Source organism: Lipotes vexillifer, unplaced genomic scaffold (assembly GCF_000442215.2).
Source record: "Lipotes vexillifer unplaced genomic scaffold, Lipotes_vexillifer_v1.1 scaffold788, whole genome shotgun sequence".
In the NCBI taxonomy this organism is placed as follows: Eukaryota; Metazoa; Chordata; class Mammalia; order Artiodactyla; family Lipotidae; genus Lipotes; species Lipotes vexillifer.
In genome coordinates, this window is record NW_006791862.1 from 1601076 (window position 1) to 1618934 (window position 17859).

Genomic DNA, 17859 nt, shown 5'->3' on the forward strand with positions numbered 1-17859 from the left:
ACATATGCAGAGAGATAAAAAGATGGTAGGGCACCTGAAGAATTTTTTTTTTTCTTTTGGGTGTACCATGCGGCTTGCAGGATCTTAGCTCCCCAATCAGGGACTGAACCCGGGCCCCGGCAATGAAAGCACTGAGTCCTAACCACTGGACCGCCAGGCAATTCCCAGAAGAACTTTTAAGGTAGGCATTTCTATTACTTGAACTGTTGCTGTTTACTTCATTCTCATTTCTAGTAAAGGCTATCCACACAAAGGCCCTCAGTGAATGGGGTTCTTTGTTTTTGGTGTGTGGAAATCATAGAAAGGGGCCAAATTCTATATCTGGGTCAATAAGCTATGGAATAGTCTGCATAAAAGGGGCGGCAAAATAATCCATTGACAGAACGAGTTCAGCAGACACAGGAATTCAGCATCAAAAATAACCGAAGAACTTACATAAACCTCCTGAGAAAATGAAGGCATGCTGATAAGGATTTTAGATTTTAACACATACTCTTAATGACTTAAAAAAATTTCCCCCCAACTTTATTGACATATAACTGACAAATAAACATTGTATATATTTAAGGTGTTCATGATGACTTGATATACATATACACTGTGAAATGATTATCACAATCTAATTAACACAGCCATCACCTCACACTGTTACCTTTTTTGTGTGTGATGAGCACACTTAAGATCTACTCTTAGCACATTTCAAATACACAATACAGTATTAACTATAGTCACCACACTGTACCTTAGATCCTCAGAACTTACTCATCTTATAATGAATTGTTAAGCTTTCAAAAATAGTTAATGTAAACAATGAGGCATGCCTATTAGAATGGCGAAAATCTAAAACACTGACAACACCAAATGCTAGCAAGGATATGGAGCAACAGGAGCTCTCATTCATCGCTGGTGGGATGTATACTGGTACAGACAGTTTGGCAGTTCCTTAAAAAACTTATACTCTCACCATACGATTCAACAAATGCATTCCTTGATGATACCTCTTAGATATTAAAAGCAGGATGATCCTAGCACTGGGATTGTAAACATCACTTCACAATTATTCTACAATTCTCCAGTTTCACTTCTAATGGTGACTTTCTTTTAAATATGGAACATACACGTATTTATATTACAGGGTAAAAATTGAGATAGGGATAACTTTAAAATATGAAAGCTAAATGACAGCTATCTGACAGCATAAAGTAATTATGATATTCTTCCATAAATAAAGGAGTTAAGCTTACACAGCTCACTTCTCAACTATGTATTCATTAGCACCAAAGCCTTAATTTAACAGTATAAAGCCAAGAATGAGGCTATCCTTCTCATAATGCAGAGACAGAAGCAAAACAATGCAATAAAGTATAAATAAAATCTAGGTTCCCACTGAAACGAATGCCTTCAAGTTATGAGAATTCACCCAGAGCTACACATCCAATAAAAAAGCACCTATTAAAGGTTCATTTAACAGAGCATGCCCTCAAAATAATTTATGCAGAGATACATCTGGTCAAATTAAAAACAAAAACAGGCTCTAAACTGTATATGTATGTTTAAAATCCATCTCACAGAATAATCCTTTTGCCTAATTTAAAATATTCCATTACAAATGTATATTGCTTTAAGTAAACCTAATATGTCAAAATGAGATCTATTAAAACAAATATGACATTATATGATTTATCTTTTGTTTTACAGATACTTACTGGTCACAGTGAAATGTTCTTCAAAACACTCACCTCATCATAGTGACTTTTTGCAAATAGGAGTGCACACAGTTCTCCATAGAGTGCAGCTCTGTTTGCTTGCTGGCCATGTTTTGAGAGTTTATCCATGTATGTCTGAGCTAACTTAAATGTTTCTTCACCCAAATGATATTTGCAGTTTCCATTTCGCACATGAAGCAATCTGCAGAAGCACAAATAACATTACTCTATTTCTGATAGCTATTTCTAGCATGGTAGAACTGATAACCTCTTACTGATCACTATGTAGCACCCAAATGAGTTAAGGTTGCGAGACAGAAGAAATGAGGCAGCACTGGAAAACAACCATCCGGCTGAAGCTGGGACCGACTAATGCACAGAAAAAAGTATATGCTCGTTCCAGAAAGCTACCTATGGTTATCTCATCCAACTTTGAGTCCTTATCTTCTCTAAATATTTTGTGTATTTGTGCACTTACCATGTGCTACATCTATCACTTAATTCTTTTTGTTCCAAATCCCAAAGTAATGCAGTTTCATTATAAAAAATTTGGAAAACAATGAAGACAATAAAAATCAACATGAAATTCTATTACCTACCATTACTTTCCATTCCTTTTTTTTGTATATTCATGCAACCCTTGATCAGTTACCACTCATTTTATGTTGCTTCATAAAAGTTGTTTTTACTTATCTTTCCAGTAAGATAAGTTCACTGAAAATAGTGGTACTGCCAGTTCTTTCTTTTATAACCTTTATCCTCTATGGTGGAAAAATACAGAATTCTTTACACAAAGTATCTGTAAAACCATGCTATCTAGTTTTTTTTTTTTTTAAATATTTATTTAGGCTGTACTGGGTCTTAGTTGTGGCATGTGGGATCTTTAGTTGCGGAATGCAGACTCTTAGTTGCGCCATGTGAACTCATAGTTACAGCATGCATGTGGGATCTAGTTCCCCAACCAGGGATCGAACCTGGACACCCTGAACTGGAAGTGCAGAATGTTACCCACTGGACCACCAGGGAAGTCCCAAAACCATGCTACCTAGTGATATGTAAGAGCAGTAAAATGCTTTAGGTCAGAATGAGGTCAAGATAGCAACAGACTATACATCTGTACAGACCATACAAGACAGGAGAACAGAGTGAGGACTGGACATATATTTATGTATCTATTATAATGTTGGCTAAAACATTATGTCCATATATCATGCTAAACGTTATGTCCATATATCGTGACAATTTTCTGAAAATGCTCAGCCCTGAGATGGAACAAAATATAAACGTAATTTAAAAGAAAACCAAGTATTAAAAAAAGAAAACCAAGTATGAAGAGGTTAGGAAGCATTCTTCAGGAGTATTAAATAAAACCCAGATACTTAAAATCTAATTTTTATATCTATTCCAAAAATATTAACAGATCAATGACCCAAGATGAGAAACACTTAACAATCTTCTGATGTCTATCATTCCATTGTACAGTGAGAAAAAAGAGAGTACTTTTAATTTACTTTTTTAAAAATTGAAGTCCAGCTGATTTACAATGTTGTGTTAATTACTGCTGTACAGCAAAGTGACTCTGTTATACATATATACATATATATATACATTCTTTTTCATATTCTTTTCCATTATGGTTTAATCACAGGATACTGAATATAGTTCCCTGTGCTATAGTAAGACCTGTTGTTTATCCATTCTATATATACCAGTTTGCATCTGCTAATCACAAACTCCCAATCCATCCCTCTCCCACTCCCCTCCCGCCTTGGCAGCCACCAGTCTATTCTAAAAGAGAGTAATTTTAAATTATCAGTACTATTCAACAAGGTGGCAAATATTACACAATGCCACTGTGTATCCTCCCAACACTCACAATACAGTTACCTGCTTTTAGAAAAGACTAAAACCCTCAAATAAAACAAGACAGTATTGAAGTTAATAAAAAGTTCTGGGGACTTCCCTGGTGGCCCAGTGATTAAGAATCAGACTTCCAATGCAGGGGACGTGGGCTCGATCCCTGGTCGGGGAACTAAGACCCCACATGCCGCAGGGTAACTAAGCCCGCACGCCACAACTACTGAGCCTGAGCACTCTGGAGCCCGAGTACCACAACCAGAGAGCCTGCACAACTACTGAGCCCACACGCCACAACCAGAGAAGCCCGCATACCACAATGAAGAAGAATCTGCACACCACAACGAAGACCCAGTGTGGCCAAAAAAATCTGAATGGAGTATCTTTCATATTACAAAATTTCAACTTAAAGAAGAAATAATTATCAGGCAACTCTAGAATGGTGAGTTGATTAGATTTATATTTTAAAGCAGAAATATAAAAGTAGAAAAAATATGTTTTGTATACAGGCAACTTTTCATGCTAAAGTAAGTATACTCATACAGAATAAAGAGACAATATCACTTGACAGTCAAATTGCTGATCTAATGACCAAGCAGTCTGCAATGATCCCTGTCACTATGAAAAAAAAGTGAAATCTAGTAAAATATTATAGTAAAAAGAAATATATATTTCAGATGATAAAGTTTTCAGAGACTCTCATAGTCCAGTATTGACTGAACACCTATATGTGCCAGTCATTTCTATTTCTCTAGGTGCAAGGGATATAGTGGTAAACAGGAGAGAGAGAATCCATGACCATAAGAAGCTTCATTCTAATAACGGAGGCACTATACAATGGGGGAAAGACAGCCTCTTCAATAAATGGTGTTGAGAAAACTGGACAGCTACATGCAAAAGAATCAAACTGGACTACTTGCTTATACCATAAAAAATAAATTCAAAATGGATTAAAGGCTTAAGTGTTAATTCTTGAAACCACAAAACTTCTAGAAGAAAACATAGGTAGTAAGCTCTCTGACATCAGTCTTAGTAATTTTTTTTTTTTTTGGATATATCTCCTCAGGCAAGGGAAACAAAATCAAAAGTAAACAAATGGGACCACATCAAACTACAAAGCTTTTGCACAGCAAGGAAAACTATCAAAAAACCCAAAGGCCACCTACTGAATGGGAGAGAATACTTGCAAACAATACATCTGGTAAGGGGTTAGTATCCAAAATATACAAAGAACCCATAAAACTCAACATCAACAAAACAAACAACCTGATTAAAAAATGGGCAAAGATCCTGGGTATTTACCCAAAGAAAACAAAAACACCAATTAGAAAAGATATATGCACCCCTATGCTCATTGCAGCATTATTTACAACAGCCAAAATATGGAAGCTACCTAAGTGCCCATCAATAGATAATGGATAAAGAAGATGTGATATATACATACAATGGAATATTAGCCACAAAAAAGAATGAAACCTTGCCATCTATGACAACATGGATGGAACCAGAGGGTATTATGCTAAGTGAAATAAGTCAGACAGAGAAAGACAAATACTGTATGACTTCACTTATAGGTGGAATCTAAAAAACAAAACAAATGAACATAACAAAACAGAAACAGAGTTACAGACAAAGAGAATGAACAGGTGGTTACCAGAGGGGAAGGGGGTAGGGAATCAACATGGATGGAACCAGAGGGTATTATGCTAAGTGAAATAAGTCAGACAGAGAAAGACAAATACTGTATGACTTCACTTATAGGTGGAATCTAAAAAACAAAACAAATGAACATAACAAAACAGAAACAGAGTTACAGACAAAGAGAATGAACAGGTGGTTACCAGAGGGGAAGGGGGGAGGGAAAGAAATAGGTGAGGGAGATTAAGAGGTACAAACTTCCAGCTGCAAAATAAATGAGTCACAGGTATGAAATGTGCAGTACGGGGAATACAGTCAATAACTGTAATATCTTTGTATGGTGACACATTGTAACTAGACTTATCTGGTGATCATTTGAGTTGTATAGAAATATCGAATCACTATGTTGTGTAACAGGAACTAACATAGAGTTGTAGGTCAATTATACATCAACAACAAACTCACTGAAAAAGAGATCAGATTTGTGATTAACAAAGGTAAGAGGTGGGGGGAGGGGGAATCGGATGAAGGCAGACAAAAAGTACAAACTTCCAGTTATAAGATAAATAAGTACTAGGGATATAATTTATAACATGATAAATTAACACTACTGTATGTTATATATGAAAGTTGGTAAGAGTAAATCTTAAGAATTTTCCTCACAAGGAAAAAAATTTTTTCTATTTCTTTAATTTTGTATCTATATGAGATGACAGATGCTCACTAAACTTGTGATAATCATTTCACAATGTATCTAAGTCAAATCATTTTGTTGTACACCTTAAACTTACACAGTGCTATATGTCAATTATATCTCAATAAAGCTGGAAGAAAAAAAAAGCTTCATTCTAGTGGGGAAAAGTGTATTAGGCAGACACACACCAATTAAGTAAGACAAAGATAAATGCTATGAAGATGATAAAAATGGGGTGATATGATCAAAGCCTTCTTAAAGGAAGGGCTTAGGGTAGACAGGGAAGAATTCTCTTGCAAAGGTAACATTTGAGTTGACACTTAATGATGAAGAGGCAATCATGGGGGAAGCATGTTCCAAAAAGAAGGAATAATGAGTGCAAAGGCCCTGAGAAAGGGAAAAACGTTCTGGCATAATCAAAGAACAGTAAGAAGGCCAATGTGTCTGGAGTATTTTGAATAACAGATTAGATAAAGAGAGATGAGAAAGTAGAGAAAAGAAAGATTTTTATAGGGTCTTACTGGCCATGGTAAGTCATTTTGGTTGCAAAAGTGAGATTACTTGATTTGTGTTGTAGAACAACGCTATCTAACAGAACTTCCTGAAATGTTCTATACCTGCTCTGCTCAATTTGGTAGCCACAAGCGGCTACTGAGTATCTGAAATCTGCCTAGTGTGACTGAGGACTGACTTCAAATTTTTAACGTTAATTAATTTTTTTTTTTAATTTTTAAAATTTATTTATTTATTTATTTTTGGTTGCATTGTGTCTTCGTTGCTGTGTGCGGGCTTTCTTTAATTGTGGCAAGTGGGATCTACTCTTTGTTGCGGTGCACGGGCTTCTCATTACAGTGGCTTCTCTTGTTGTGGAGCATGGGCTCTAGGTGCGTGGGCTTCAGTAGCTGTGGCACATGGGCTCAGTAGTTGTGGCGCATGGGTTTAGTTGCTCCGTGGCATGTGGGATCTTCCCGGACCAGGGCTCGAACCAGTGTCCCCTGCATTGGCAGCGTATTGTTAACCACTGCGCCACCAGGGAAGTCCCATAATGTTAATTTAAATAGTCACACATGGTTAATGGCTACCATAATGAACAGTGCAACTCTACAAAGACTGCTGTGGTTGCAGTGTGGAGAATGGATTATAGTAAAGCCAAGAGCGGAAGCAAGGCAACCAGGACAGAAGATATTACAACAGCCCAGAAAAAAAACCCTTGAGGAAAAAAAGGATTGGTATAAGAAATACAGATTTGATAGTTATCCAAATGGCTGAATGAGAAAAAAAGTTAAATTTAGAGAATGAGAAGAACAGTGCTCACCAATCATTTCTACAATACTAAGAACTGCATTTCCAGCAAACTTCACTACAGGTATTCTGCCTAAAAATTAGTTTCTGGAAATTATTTAGTAATTGGTGGGGGTAGCAGACTACATATTTTATGCCAGAAAAGCACAGCTTGATATTTTCTCCAGTCTCCACTGATGATCTATTGAAATAAAAGGGCAAATTCAACATATGGAGACTCTTCAGGGTCTGTGTGTCCATCTGGGCTGACAATGAGCAGGATGCAGGCTCCAAAAAACTTTTGGTCCAACTGACGATCTAATTTTGCCTCAATGTTCAGCCTAATAAAAAGGCAGGTTCTCAAGGCTCTCCAAATGTGGCACTACCATGTAAGCACAGTATTTCATTTTAATAGTTTTTAAAGATAGATTTTATTTTCTAGAGCAGTTTTAGATTCACAGCAAAACTGAGAAGATACAGAGATCTCCCATATGCCTCTAGCCCCATAGTATTTTATTTTTATGACAATGTAAAATCATAGCTACTTGATCAATAGCTATTATCAAAAGCAATTACTATGGGACCTCCCTGGTGGTGCAGTGGTTAAGAATCCACCTGCCATTGCAGGGGACATGGGTTCGACCCCTGGTCCGGGAAGATCCCACATGCCGTGGAGCAACTAAGCCCATGTGCCAAAGCTACTGAGCCTGCGATCTAAAGTCCATGAGCTACAACTATTGAAGCCCGTCGCCTAGAGCCCGTGCTCCGCAACAAAAGCCACCTGAATGAGATGCCTGCGCACTGCGACAAAGAGTATCCCACGCTCGCCACAACTAGAGAAAGCCCGTGCGCAGCAACAAAGACCCAATGCAGCCAAAAATAAATAAATAAGTAAATTTTAAAAATAAATTTAAAAAAGCAATTACTATTTAATTAGTTAAGTTATTCATTGTTTGGAGTGGAAAATATACAAATCTAGAGGTCACCAGTTTATAAATATATTTACTATAAGATTGAGCAAGATGACTAGTTAGATCCTCATTAGATAGACATGACAAAAATAAAATCTTAAAAGTAAACCCAAAGGAAAAAACTTCTCTCCTGCTTATGCAAGCATATTTTTCTATGAACTACTTAAGAATTTTAGAAATAAATGATAAACTGAAAGGGGAGGGTTGGGTAATTTAAAAAAAGACTGGTGGGCTTTTAAAAAAATTGTAGTGAAATATATAACATGAAATTTGTCATATTAACCATTTTAAAATGTACAGCTTGGTGGTATTAATTATATTTACCACGTTTACAACCATCACCACCATGCATTTCCATAACTTTTCATCACCCCAAACACACACTATAATATACAATAGCTTCCCATTCTCTCCTTACACCCCCCAGCTCCTCGTAACCTTCAATCTATTTCTCGTTTCTATCAATTTGTCTATTCTAGGTATTTAAGTAAAATCATACAGTATTTGTCTTTATATATCTGTCTTATTTCACTTAGAATATTACTTTCAAAATTCACCTATGTTGTAGCAGACATCAAAACTGGCTGAATAATATTCCACTGTATATACAGTTGACCCTTGAACAACGTGGCGGGGCGGGGGCGCGGTTAGGGACACTGACCCTCCAGGGCAGTAAAAAAAAAATCCACATATAACTTTACAGTCAGCCCTTTGTATCTGTGGATTCAACTAAGAGTAGACCGTGTAGTACTGTAGCACATATGTACTGGAAAAAAAAAAATCCGTGTATTAAGTGGGCGCTCGCTGTTCAAACCCACGTTGTTTAAGGGTTCTTTTGTCAATGGATACTTGGGTCATTTCCGCCTTTTGGCTAATGTGAAATATTCTGCAATGAACACTAACACACAGGTATCTGTTTGTGTCCCAGTTTTCAATTCTTTGCGATATATATACCTAGGACTGAAACGGCTGGGTCATATGGTAATTTTTTTTGCTCAGCTTTTTAAAGAACCACCAAACTATTCCACAGCAGCTGCTCCATTTTACATTCCCATTAACAACGCATGAGGATTCCAATTTCTCCATTCTTATTAACACTTATTTTGTTTCTTCCTTCCCTCCCTTCCTTCTTTGCTCTCCCCCCTCCCTTTTTCCTCCTTCCTTCCTTCCCTCCCCCACTTTCGTTTTCTTTTCTTTCTTACATTACAGCCAAATTGGCAGATGTGAAGTGGTATTTCATTGTTTTTTATTTGCATTTCCCTAATGACAAATGATGCTTATTGCCCATTTATGTATCTTCTTTGGAGAAATGTCTATTCAAATCCCTTACCCATTTTTTAATTGGGTTGATTGTTGTTGAATTGTAGTACTTGAAATATTCTGAATACTAGACCCTTATTTGATATACGATTTACAGATACTTCTCCTATTCCATAGGCTGTCTTTTCACTTTCTTGATAATGTCCTCTGATGTACAAAAGTTTTTAATATTGGCGAATTCCAATTCACCTGTGAACAGAGATAGTTTTACTTCTTTCTTTCCAACACGGATGCATTTTATTTTATTTTTGTCTAATTGTTTTGGCTAGAACTTTCAGGACAAAGATGAATAGTAGTAGTGAAAGCAGGCATCCTTGTCATGTTCTTGATCTCAGGGAGGAAGATGTGAATATAATGTTAGCTGTGGGTTTTTCATAAATGCCTTTTATCATATTAAGGAAGGTTCCTCTATTCCTAGTTTTCTGAATGTTTCTATCATGAAAAAGTGCTGGATTTTGTCAAATGTCTTTTGGGTCAATTGAGATAATCATGTTTTTCACCCTTCATTCTACTAATGTGGTGTATACTGCATTAATTTTCTTAGGTTGAATCACCTCTGCGTTCCTGGGATAAATCCCACTTAGTAATGGTGCATAATCCTTCTATATTCTATTGCAACCGATTTGCTAGTATTTTGTTGAGACTTTCTGCATTTATATTGATAGGAGATATTAGTCTGTAATTTTCTTTTTTCTTCTCATGTCTCTTTTCTGGTTTTGATATACGTTAATGTTGGCCTCATAGAGTAAGTTAGGAAGTGTTCCTTCCTCTTGATTTTTTTTAAGACTTTGAGGAGAACTGGTGTTAATTCTTCTTTTATTTTTTATTTTCTTTTATTTTTTATTTTTTTTATTTTTTATTTTTTATTTTTTTGCATTATGCGGGCCTCTCACTGTTGTGGCCTCTCCCGTTACGGGCGCGCAAGCTCAGTGGCCATGGCTCACGGGCCCAGCTGCTCCACGGCATGTGGGATCTTCCCGGACCGGGGCACGAACCCGTGTCCCCTGCACTGGCAGGCGGACTCTCAACCACTGCGCCACCAGGGAAGCCCCTTCTTTTATTTTTTTAAAAAATATTTATTTATTTATTTGGCTGCATCGGGTCTTAGTTGCAGCACGCACAATCTTCATTGTGGCGGCGGATCTTTCGTTGCGGCAAAAGGGCTCTTCGTTGCAGCGCACGGGTTTCTCTCTAGCTGTGCTCAGGCTTAGCTGCCCCAAAGCACGTGGGATCTTAGTTCCTTGACCAGGGATCGAACCCGTGTCCCCTGCATTGGAAGGCAGATTCTTAACCACTGGACCACCAGGGAAGTCCCTATCTTCTTTTAATGTTTGGTACAATTCACTACTGAAGTCTTCTGGTCTTGGACTTTTCTTTTTTGGAAGGTTTTTGATTACTGATTCAATCTCTTTGTTATAGGTTTGTTCAGAATTTTAATTTTTTTCTTGGGTCAGTTTAGGTAACTTGTGTATTTCTAAGAAATACCTGTCTGGTGTGGTTTTAATTTTAAGTGGGGAAGCAAAGCACTGTGAGATGTAGCAGATACTGCTGGCTCCCTAACCAAGTCATCTTTCCCATCTCATGCTTGTTGGCAGAACCCTGATTTTGTTAGGTACTGACCCCTTTCTCATAGGATTCATAAGTAAATCATGATTAGTTTAAGCCAATCCTAACATGGTGATCCCATTCAGATTGCCACTGATTGATTCAGAGGTCAACAAATGACCTAGCTCTGGTTAATGAGACTCAAGGGTACGTCAGCTAGGTGGTTTCTGAGAAAGGCTCCTTTGTCATTAGAGATAAAATATGGTCTTTCTTCTGCTGGACAATGTGGAATCTGCATGTGATACCTCAAACCACAGCAGCAGTCTTACAATCACTGGGGATAGAGGAGCCAGAAGGTGGAAAAAACCTAGTTCCCTGATAACCTCTATGAATTCTGAATTAACCCATCCTGGAGGTACTAGACTTTGTATTGATTATCTTTTTAATCAAATTCTTTGTATTTTTAGGGCGCTGTGTTTATGTAGAGGGCTACTATCTTATTTGCTATACATGGGTTTATGACCTTTTTGTGGATTGTACATTATCAATATCCCTTTTTTATCAACTAATGGTTTTTATCCTGAATTCTGTCTGCTTTTATTATTAATATTATTGTCTAGGGGTATTTTCTTTTAATAATATATAGCTGGGTTTCATTTTTCATTTTTTATTTATTTTACTTTTTTTTTTTTTAAAGAATTGCTTAATTTTTTTATCTTTGGCTACGTCGGGTCTTAGTTGTGGGATCTGCCTTGCAGCATGTGGGATCTTTCGTTTGCAGTGCATGGGCTCCAGAGCATGTGGGCTCTGTAGTTTGCAGCACACGGGCTCTCTAGCTGAGGAACGCGGGCTTAGCTGCCCCGTGGCATGTGGGATCTTAGTTCCCCGATCAGGGATAGAACCCGCGTCCCCTGCATTGGAAGGCAGATTCTTAACCACTGGACCACCAGGGAAGTCCCTGGGTTTCATTTTTTAACCTTCTTGGCAGTTGCTGTTTCTAGATAGGGGAATTGAGCCCATTTACATGGTCGTAGTTACATTTGGTTCTAATTGTTTCACATTTTTCATTTATCATACTTAGTTATTTCCTCTATTCTCTTTGCTTATCTATCTACCTTGGACAAGTTTCCAATCATTCTTACCCCTATTCCCACTATTCTAATTTGGAATGTCTATCGTATTTTTCCACTAGTCAATTTATTATATACCCCTCCCTAGCACTGACAATGTTTGAACATTAAATGATAGGCATTCATATTCCCCTTACCAAGATGAGACCTTTATAATACTTTCTTATACTACTACATTTTCCCAAATGTGTATTTTTAAAATAGGCTATTATATAATATATACCCAACAGCAAGCAACCTGAACATAATAACATGAGCCTCAATTTTCCATCCAAAAAGGTTTTTTGCTAACTTGAATACATCAAGTTTTAGGGATATATATATGATAACATTTTGAAATTTGTAATATTTAAATCATTTTTATGTTATGTTATAAATACATATTTAAACTAAATTTTCAAAAATTAATTCTCCTTCTTGTAATTTATGACATGTTACCCAAACTATTCACATGCATCTTAAAACATTTATCTTCATCATCACCAAACTACTTCTGAGTCATCTAACAGTTTTTCAGAGTAAAACATTTTCACTTGCTTGAAAAATCAGCACTTTTGAGTCTGGTATCATGTCCCTAGAAATGTTATCCAAAGGTACCGGCAACCATTTGCAAAGCATTAAGACAGCTGGGCTTTCCCATTCCACCTAAGATAAGTAGACACCCATAAATCCCACAACCAAACCACTTAATGCATCACATTTCAAAGTAATATTCAAGAAGCCAGTTAATAAAGATATCTAACACAACTATAAGGTTATGACCCCTAGAATAATTCTAAATTTTGTGTTAAATTATGTTAAATTCCATTACTTCTGTAAAAAGAAAATTCTGCCAGGTGACCTCTATGAGCTTCCTGGTATTGGCACTGGCTGAGTTTCAGGCTAACATTTCTTTCCCAAACAGTACTTTGTTGTTCAAAACAAGAGACTTGAAAGAACATCACATAACATGAGGGATTTTGTTAAGGCAACTCTTTTTTCAATTTTCAGGTGGAAAAAACACAAACAAACTTGTCTTACATTTAATAGTATGTGGTAACTGAGAATTTCTGTCTTGTTATTTCTAAAATTTCCCTTTCATTTCCAGTTTGAAAAAAAATCCTTACATAAGACATATTACAAATTCACAATTTGTTCTTCATTCTTTCTACTCCATTATGTCTAACTATATATTACAATATTCACTGCTTACCACTGTTTCTACACCATCTTCCCCTGTCTTGAGATTTGTTACTATTGAACTTTTATTTGGTCAGAGATATTCCTTGACTATTTTCCTCAGATAAAGTACCTGGAGGTATATTTGGTATCTACAAATTTGAAAACTTTGAATTTTATCCTAAAAGTTTGTAAAGTGTAGTATTTTCTCAGTAATTGAGATACTGCTCTTCTCTGTTAGCTTCTAACTCCTATTTATCCTTGGATTTCAAGAAATTCACCTGCTTCGGGCTCAAGGTTCTTTTTCAATCTAGACTCAAGTCTTTTCCCTCCAGTTCAGGAAGTTCCATTTTTCACTTAAAATTCCCAAAATAACCAAAATAATAATTGTGGTTATTTCTAGGCAGCAGGGTTACAGATAATATTTATTTTCTTCTTCATAGTTTTCTGTATGTTTTCAATTTGTTTGGTAATAGACACGCACATGAGCAGAACAAACAAAGCTATTAAATAGAAAGCAAGTAAAGTAAACAAAACTAGGCAGAGTCTTCATGGAATAAAAAACAAAGACTGAGAAATGGTACCAGGTTTAACAAGAAGAGTCTCTGACATATACTGCTTCCATGCCAGCCGCAGATTAGAAAATGGTTTTGTGCTATTAAAGTTAAAAACACACTGTTACATTAGGCTCAAAGCTCCTGGGATTGGCTAAAGGATTTCATTAGTATCTGTTCTCCAAAATAATCCTCTCCCAAATCAGTTAAAAGCTAAGTAAGAATAATTTAATATTTCTTCAAAAAATACTACTGTAATAATAAAAATTATCTTAACGTCTGTAATGGCCAAGAATTCAGCAAGCAAAGCTGTGTAGAAGCAAATTTTATTTTGAAATTTAAAATTCTTAAGAACAAGATGTCTAGGTATACAGGCAGTAAGCTGGTATAAATAGCTTTGTTTCTTGGCACAGGTATTTTCCCATTCACATGTGCTTGTTCTGAAAACAGCGCGAGCACTCACAGTATTTACAGTTACCTGTCCAACATTCCCCTCTCCTCCTTCCTTAATGTAGACCCATGAGTTCATCTGGGGCAGCAAAATGCACAGTTAAAAATGTTTTGCTCTCTAGACCACCTTATACTGGTTGGAGGATGTGAAGAATGTGTCCCAGTTTCCCAGTTTCAAAGAGAGGTAATAAGTAAAGAAGATAAGGCTAGGCCTTTGGGAAAGCTATTCTTTCTGACTGGAAAAAAAAAAAAAAAAGAAAAGAAAAGAAAGGAAAAGGAAGCAGACTCAGCGGGCACGAGCCCTTTGCCCTTCTCCTTGCCCGTAGCATTTGCAAACATAATGACGTGAGCTACATGCTAAAGATGACAAGATAGGAAAAAGAAGAGGAGCCCTGGTCCTTTGAGAAAACTAAATCTTTTGGTTATATTAATGCAAAATTGATATAAGAGCCTTAAAATCAGACAGATAGGAGAAATGTTATCTGGGTGGAATAAATCTTCTGACTTTGTGCATAAAAAGCGAGCACTTACAAGAAGAAAATGTTTTACCTTTTGGTCAAAAGACTGCTTGCAGTGAAAGAACAATCTACAATGAAATCATACAAAATGGGTTTTCTGTTCTAAATTAACTAGTTCATACACAAAGAAACATTTAGCTAGCCCCTAAAATCCCTATGAGATAGTCTAGTCTTCTATTCCTAGGATAGGCAGAAGTGGGGAGGAAAGATGACACAGATTATCAGTACTACAAATTACAGGCCCAATACCAATCCTTTTATAGTTTCTGCACACAAGTATTACTATAATTTATCATAAATATCTGTGGGAAATTATCCTAAGCTCCTAAAATATTATTTATAATTAAGTTTACACATAATAAAATTAACTTCAGGATTTGAATGTTTGTCTAACACAGGTAAGCCCTGTATAAAACGGGGTAATAGCCTCAAAAGATTGAGCAGAGAGAGCTTTAGTCAATGGTAGCATAAATCAACAATGGTTTTATATAGAAGAACCTGTATTCTAGCTCTGAAGAGGTGCAGATTTAGTTAACTCATCTCTAAGGTACAAAAAAAATATGACCCCTTATTCAAAAATATAGAAGACTATCAATTCAGTAAACTGACCAGACTCTAGGACACACTGACCCGACTTAGGACAAAGAATTATTTTGTTATTTTTTAAACTTTATTTCGATTTCCCTTTAGTTTCATATAAAAATTCTTTTTAAGAAATGTCAAATCAAATGGGGGGGACAGAGAGAAAACCTACACGAAAATGACTAAAACTAAATGTTACATATACAAAAATAATAAAGACAGTAAAATCAAAGAGTTGCTTCTGGATTTGCTTGCCTTTCATTTAAGTACGTCTGTTAAAAAATGTATTTTAAAGAAAGGTTAGGGGGACTTCCCTGGCTGTCCAGTGGTTAAGACTTCACCTTCCAATGCAGGGGTGTGGGTTCAATCCCTGGTCAGGGAGCTAAGATCCCAGGGGCCTCGCAGCCAAAAATCCAAAACATAAAACAGAAGCAATACTGTAACAAATTCAATAAAGACTTTTAAAAAAATGGTCCACATCAAAAAAAAAAAAAAAGAAAGATTAGGGACTTCCCTGGTGGTCCAGTGGTTAAGACTCCACGCTCCCAATGCAGGGGGCCCAGGTTCGATCCCCGGTCAGGGAACTAGATCCCACATGCCGCAGCTAAAAACAAAAGATCCCACATGCCACAACTAAAGATCCCACACACCTCAACAAAGATCCCGCAAGCAGCAACAAAGATTCCCGTGTGCCGCAACTAAGACCCCATGCAGCCAAATAAATAATAAATGAAGTTTTTTTAAAAAAAAAGGTTATTTAGAAGTAAAATATTAATCAAGTTATGTACAATTCCAGAAATGTAAACGGCGCACAGTAAAAACAAAACACACACAGACACACACAGACACACATACACACACACACACACACACAAAACCCAAGATGGGACTTCCCTCGTGGCACAGTGGTCAAAAATCTGCCTGCCAATGCAGGGGACAATGGTTTGATCCCTGGTCCAGGAAGATCCCACATGCCACGGAGCAACTAAACCCATGTGCCACAACTGAGCTCGCACGCCACAACTACTGAAGCCCGTGCTCCACAGCAAGAGAAGCCGCCGCAAGGAGAAGCCCACACACCACAACGAAGAGGAGCCCCCACTCACTGCACTAGAGAAAGCCTGCACGCAGCAACAAAGACCCAACACAGCCTAAAATAAATAAACAAATAAATTTTTTTTAAAAAGCCACTAATACCATTACAGCATGTAATTAAAGGATTGTTCCAACTTACCTCACACAACATTCTACTGCACGAAACCAATGAAGCATCTCATCATGTAGAGTACACAACTGAAGGCAAGACAGGAAAACTTTCTCAGCATCACTGTACCAGCCTGCATCTGAAAGAAAGCCACCTAAGGGACAAGAAAAACCAAAAACTTTAGATAATTTAATAAATCACATGAAAGCTAAAATGACATGCTTACAATGATTATTACCTAAAATGAAAAAAACCTCTGTTTAGTCTGAAACAAAGATACTAATTGTGAAATTAAAAAAAAAAAAAAAAGGATCAAACTAGGGAAATTAGATCAAAGTTGAGACCCTGAATAAGGAGTAAAGAGTTTTTGTTTTGTTTTGTTTTTTACTTTCAGCTGCATTGGGTCTTCATTGCTGCATGAGGGCTTTCTCTAGTTGCAGCGAGCAGGGGTTACTCTTCGTTGAGGTGCGTGGGCTTCTTGTTGTGGTGGCTTCTCTTGCTGTGGAGCACAGGCTCTAGGTGCGCGGGCTTCATTAGTTGTGGCACACGGGCTCAGTAGCTGTGGCACACAAGGCTTAGTTGCTCGGCGGCATGTGGGATCTTCCCCGACCAGGGATCAAACTCATGTCCCCTGCACTGGCAGGTGGATTCTTAACTGCTGTGCCACCAGGGAAGTCCCAGGAGTCAAGAGTTTTAGCCTTGGGCTTCCCTGGTGGAGCAGTGGTTAAGAATCCGCCTGCCAACGCAGGGGACATGGGTTCGATCCCTGGTCCGGGAAGATCCCACATGCCTCGGAGCAACTAAGCCCGTGTGCCACAACTACTGAGCCTGCACTCTAGAGCCCGCAAGCCACAACTACTGAGCCCACTCGCCACAGCTACTAAGCCCGCGCACCTAGAGCCGGTGCTCTGAAACAAGAGAAGCCACCGCAATGAGAAGCCCATGCACAGCAACGAAGGGTAGCCCCCGCTCGCCCCAACTAGAGAAAGCCAGCACATCAATGAAGACCCAATGCAGCCAAAAATAAATAAAATAAATAAATTTTAAAAAAAGTTTTAGCCCTCCAAATGTACTTCATCGCCTAAGAGTTGACATTTTCCAGCTAATTAGCCTCTATATTTAGTGATTTGTCTAACATTTTAATCATGCAGGGTAAACATAACTTTCCAATCTCTCCATACCGAAACCCAAAGAGGATAAAGACATCTGAATAAACTTAATCTTCTTAGCATAAGAGCATATCATAGAGGA

General features: G+C 37.4%; 1 protein-coding gene across 1 annotated transcript in view; it reads right to left on the minus strand.

Annotated features, from left to right (window-relative positions):
• The window catches only part of APPBP2 (amyloid beta precursor protein binding protein 2), a 71734-nt gene that overhangs the window by 13359 nt on the left and 40516 nt on the right, over positions 1 to 17859 (minus strand). Inside the window, exons 4-5 of the mRNA XM_007464902.1 lie at positions 16639 to 16762; positions 1740 to 1908 (exon numbers count right to left, since the gene is read on the minus strand). Of these exons, the coding sequence (XP_007464964.1) occupies positions 1740 to 1908; positions 16639 to 16762 (293 nt within the window). The remainder of the gene's footprint in view (positions 1 to 1739; positions 1909 to 16638; positions 16763 to 17859) is intronic.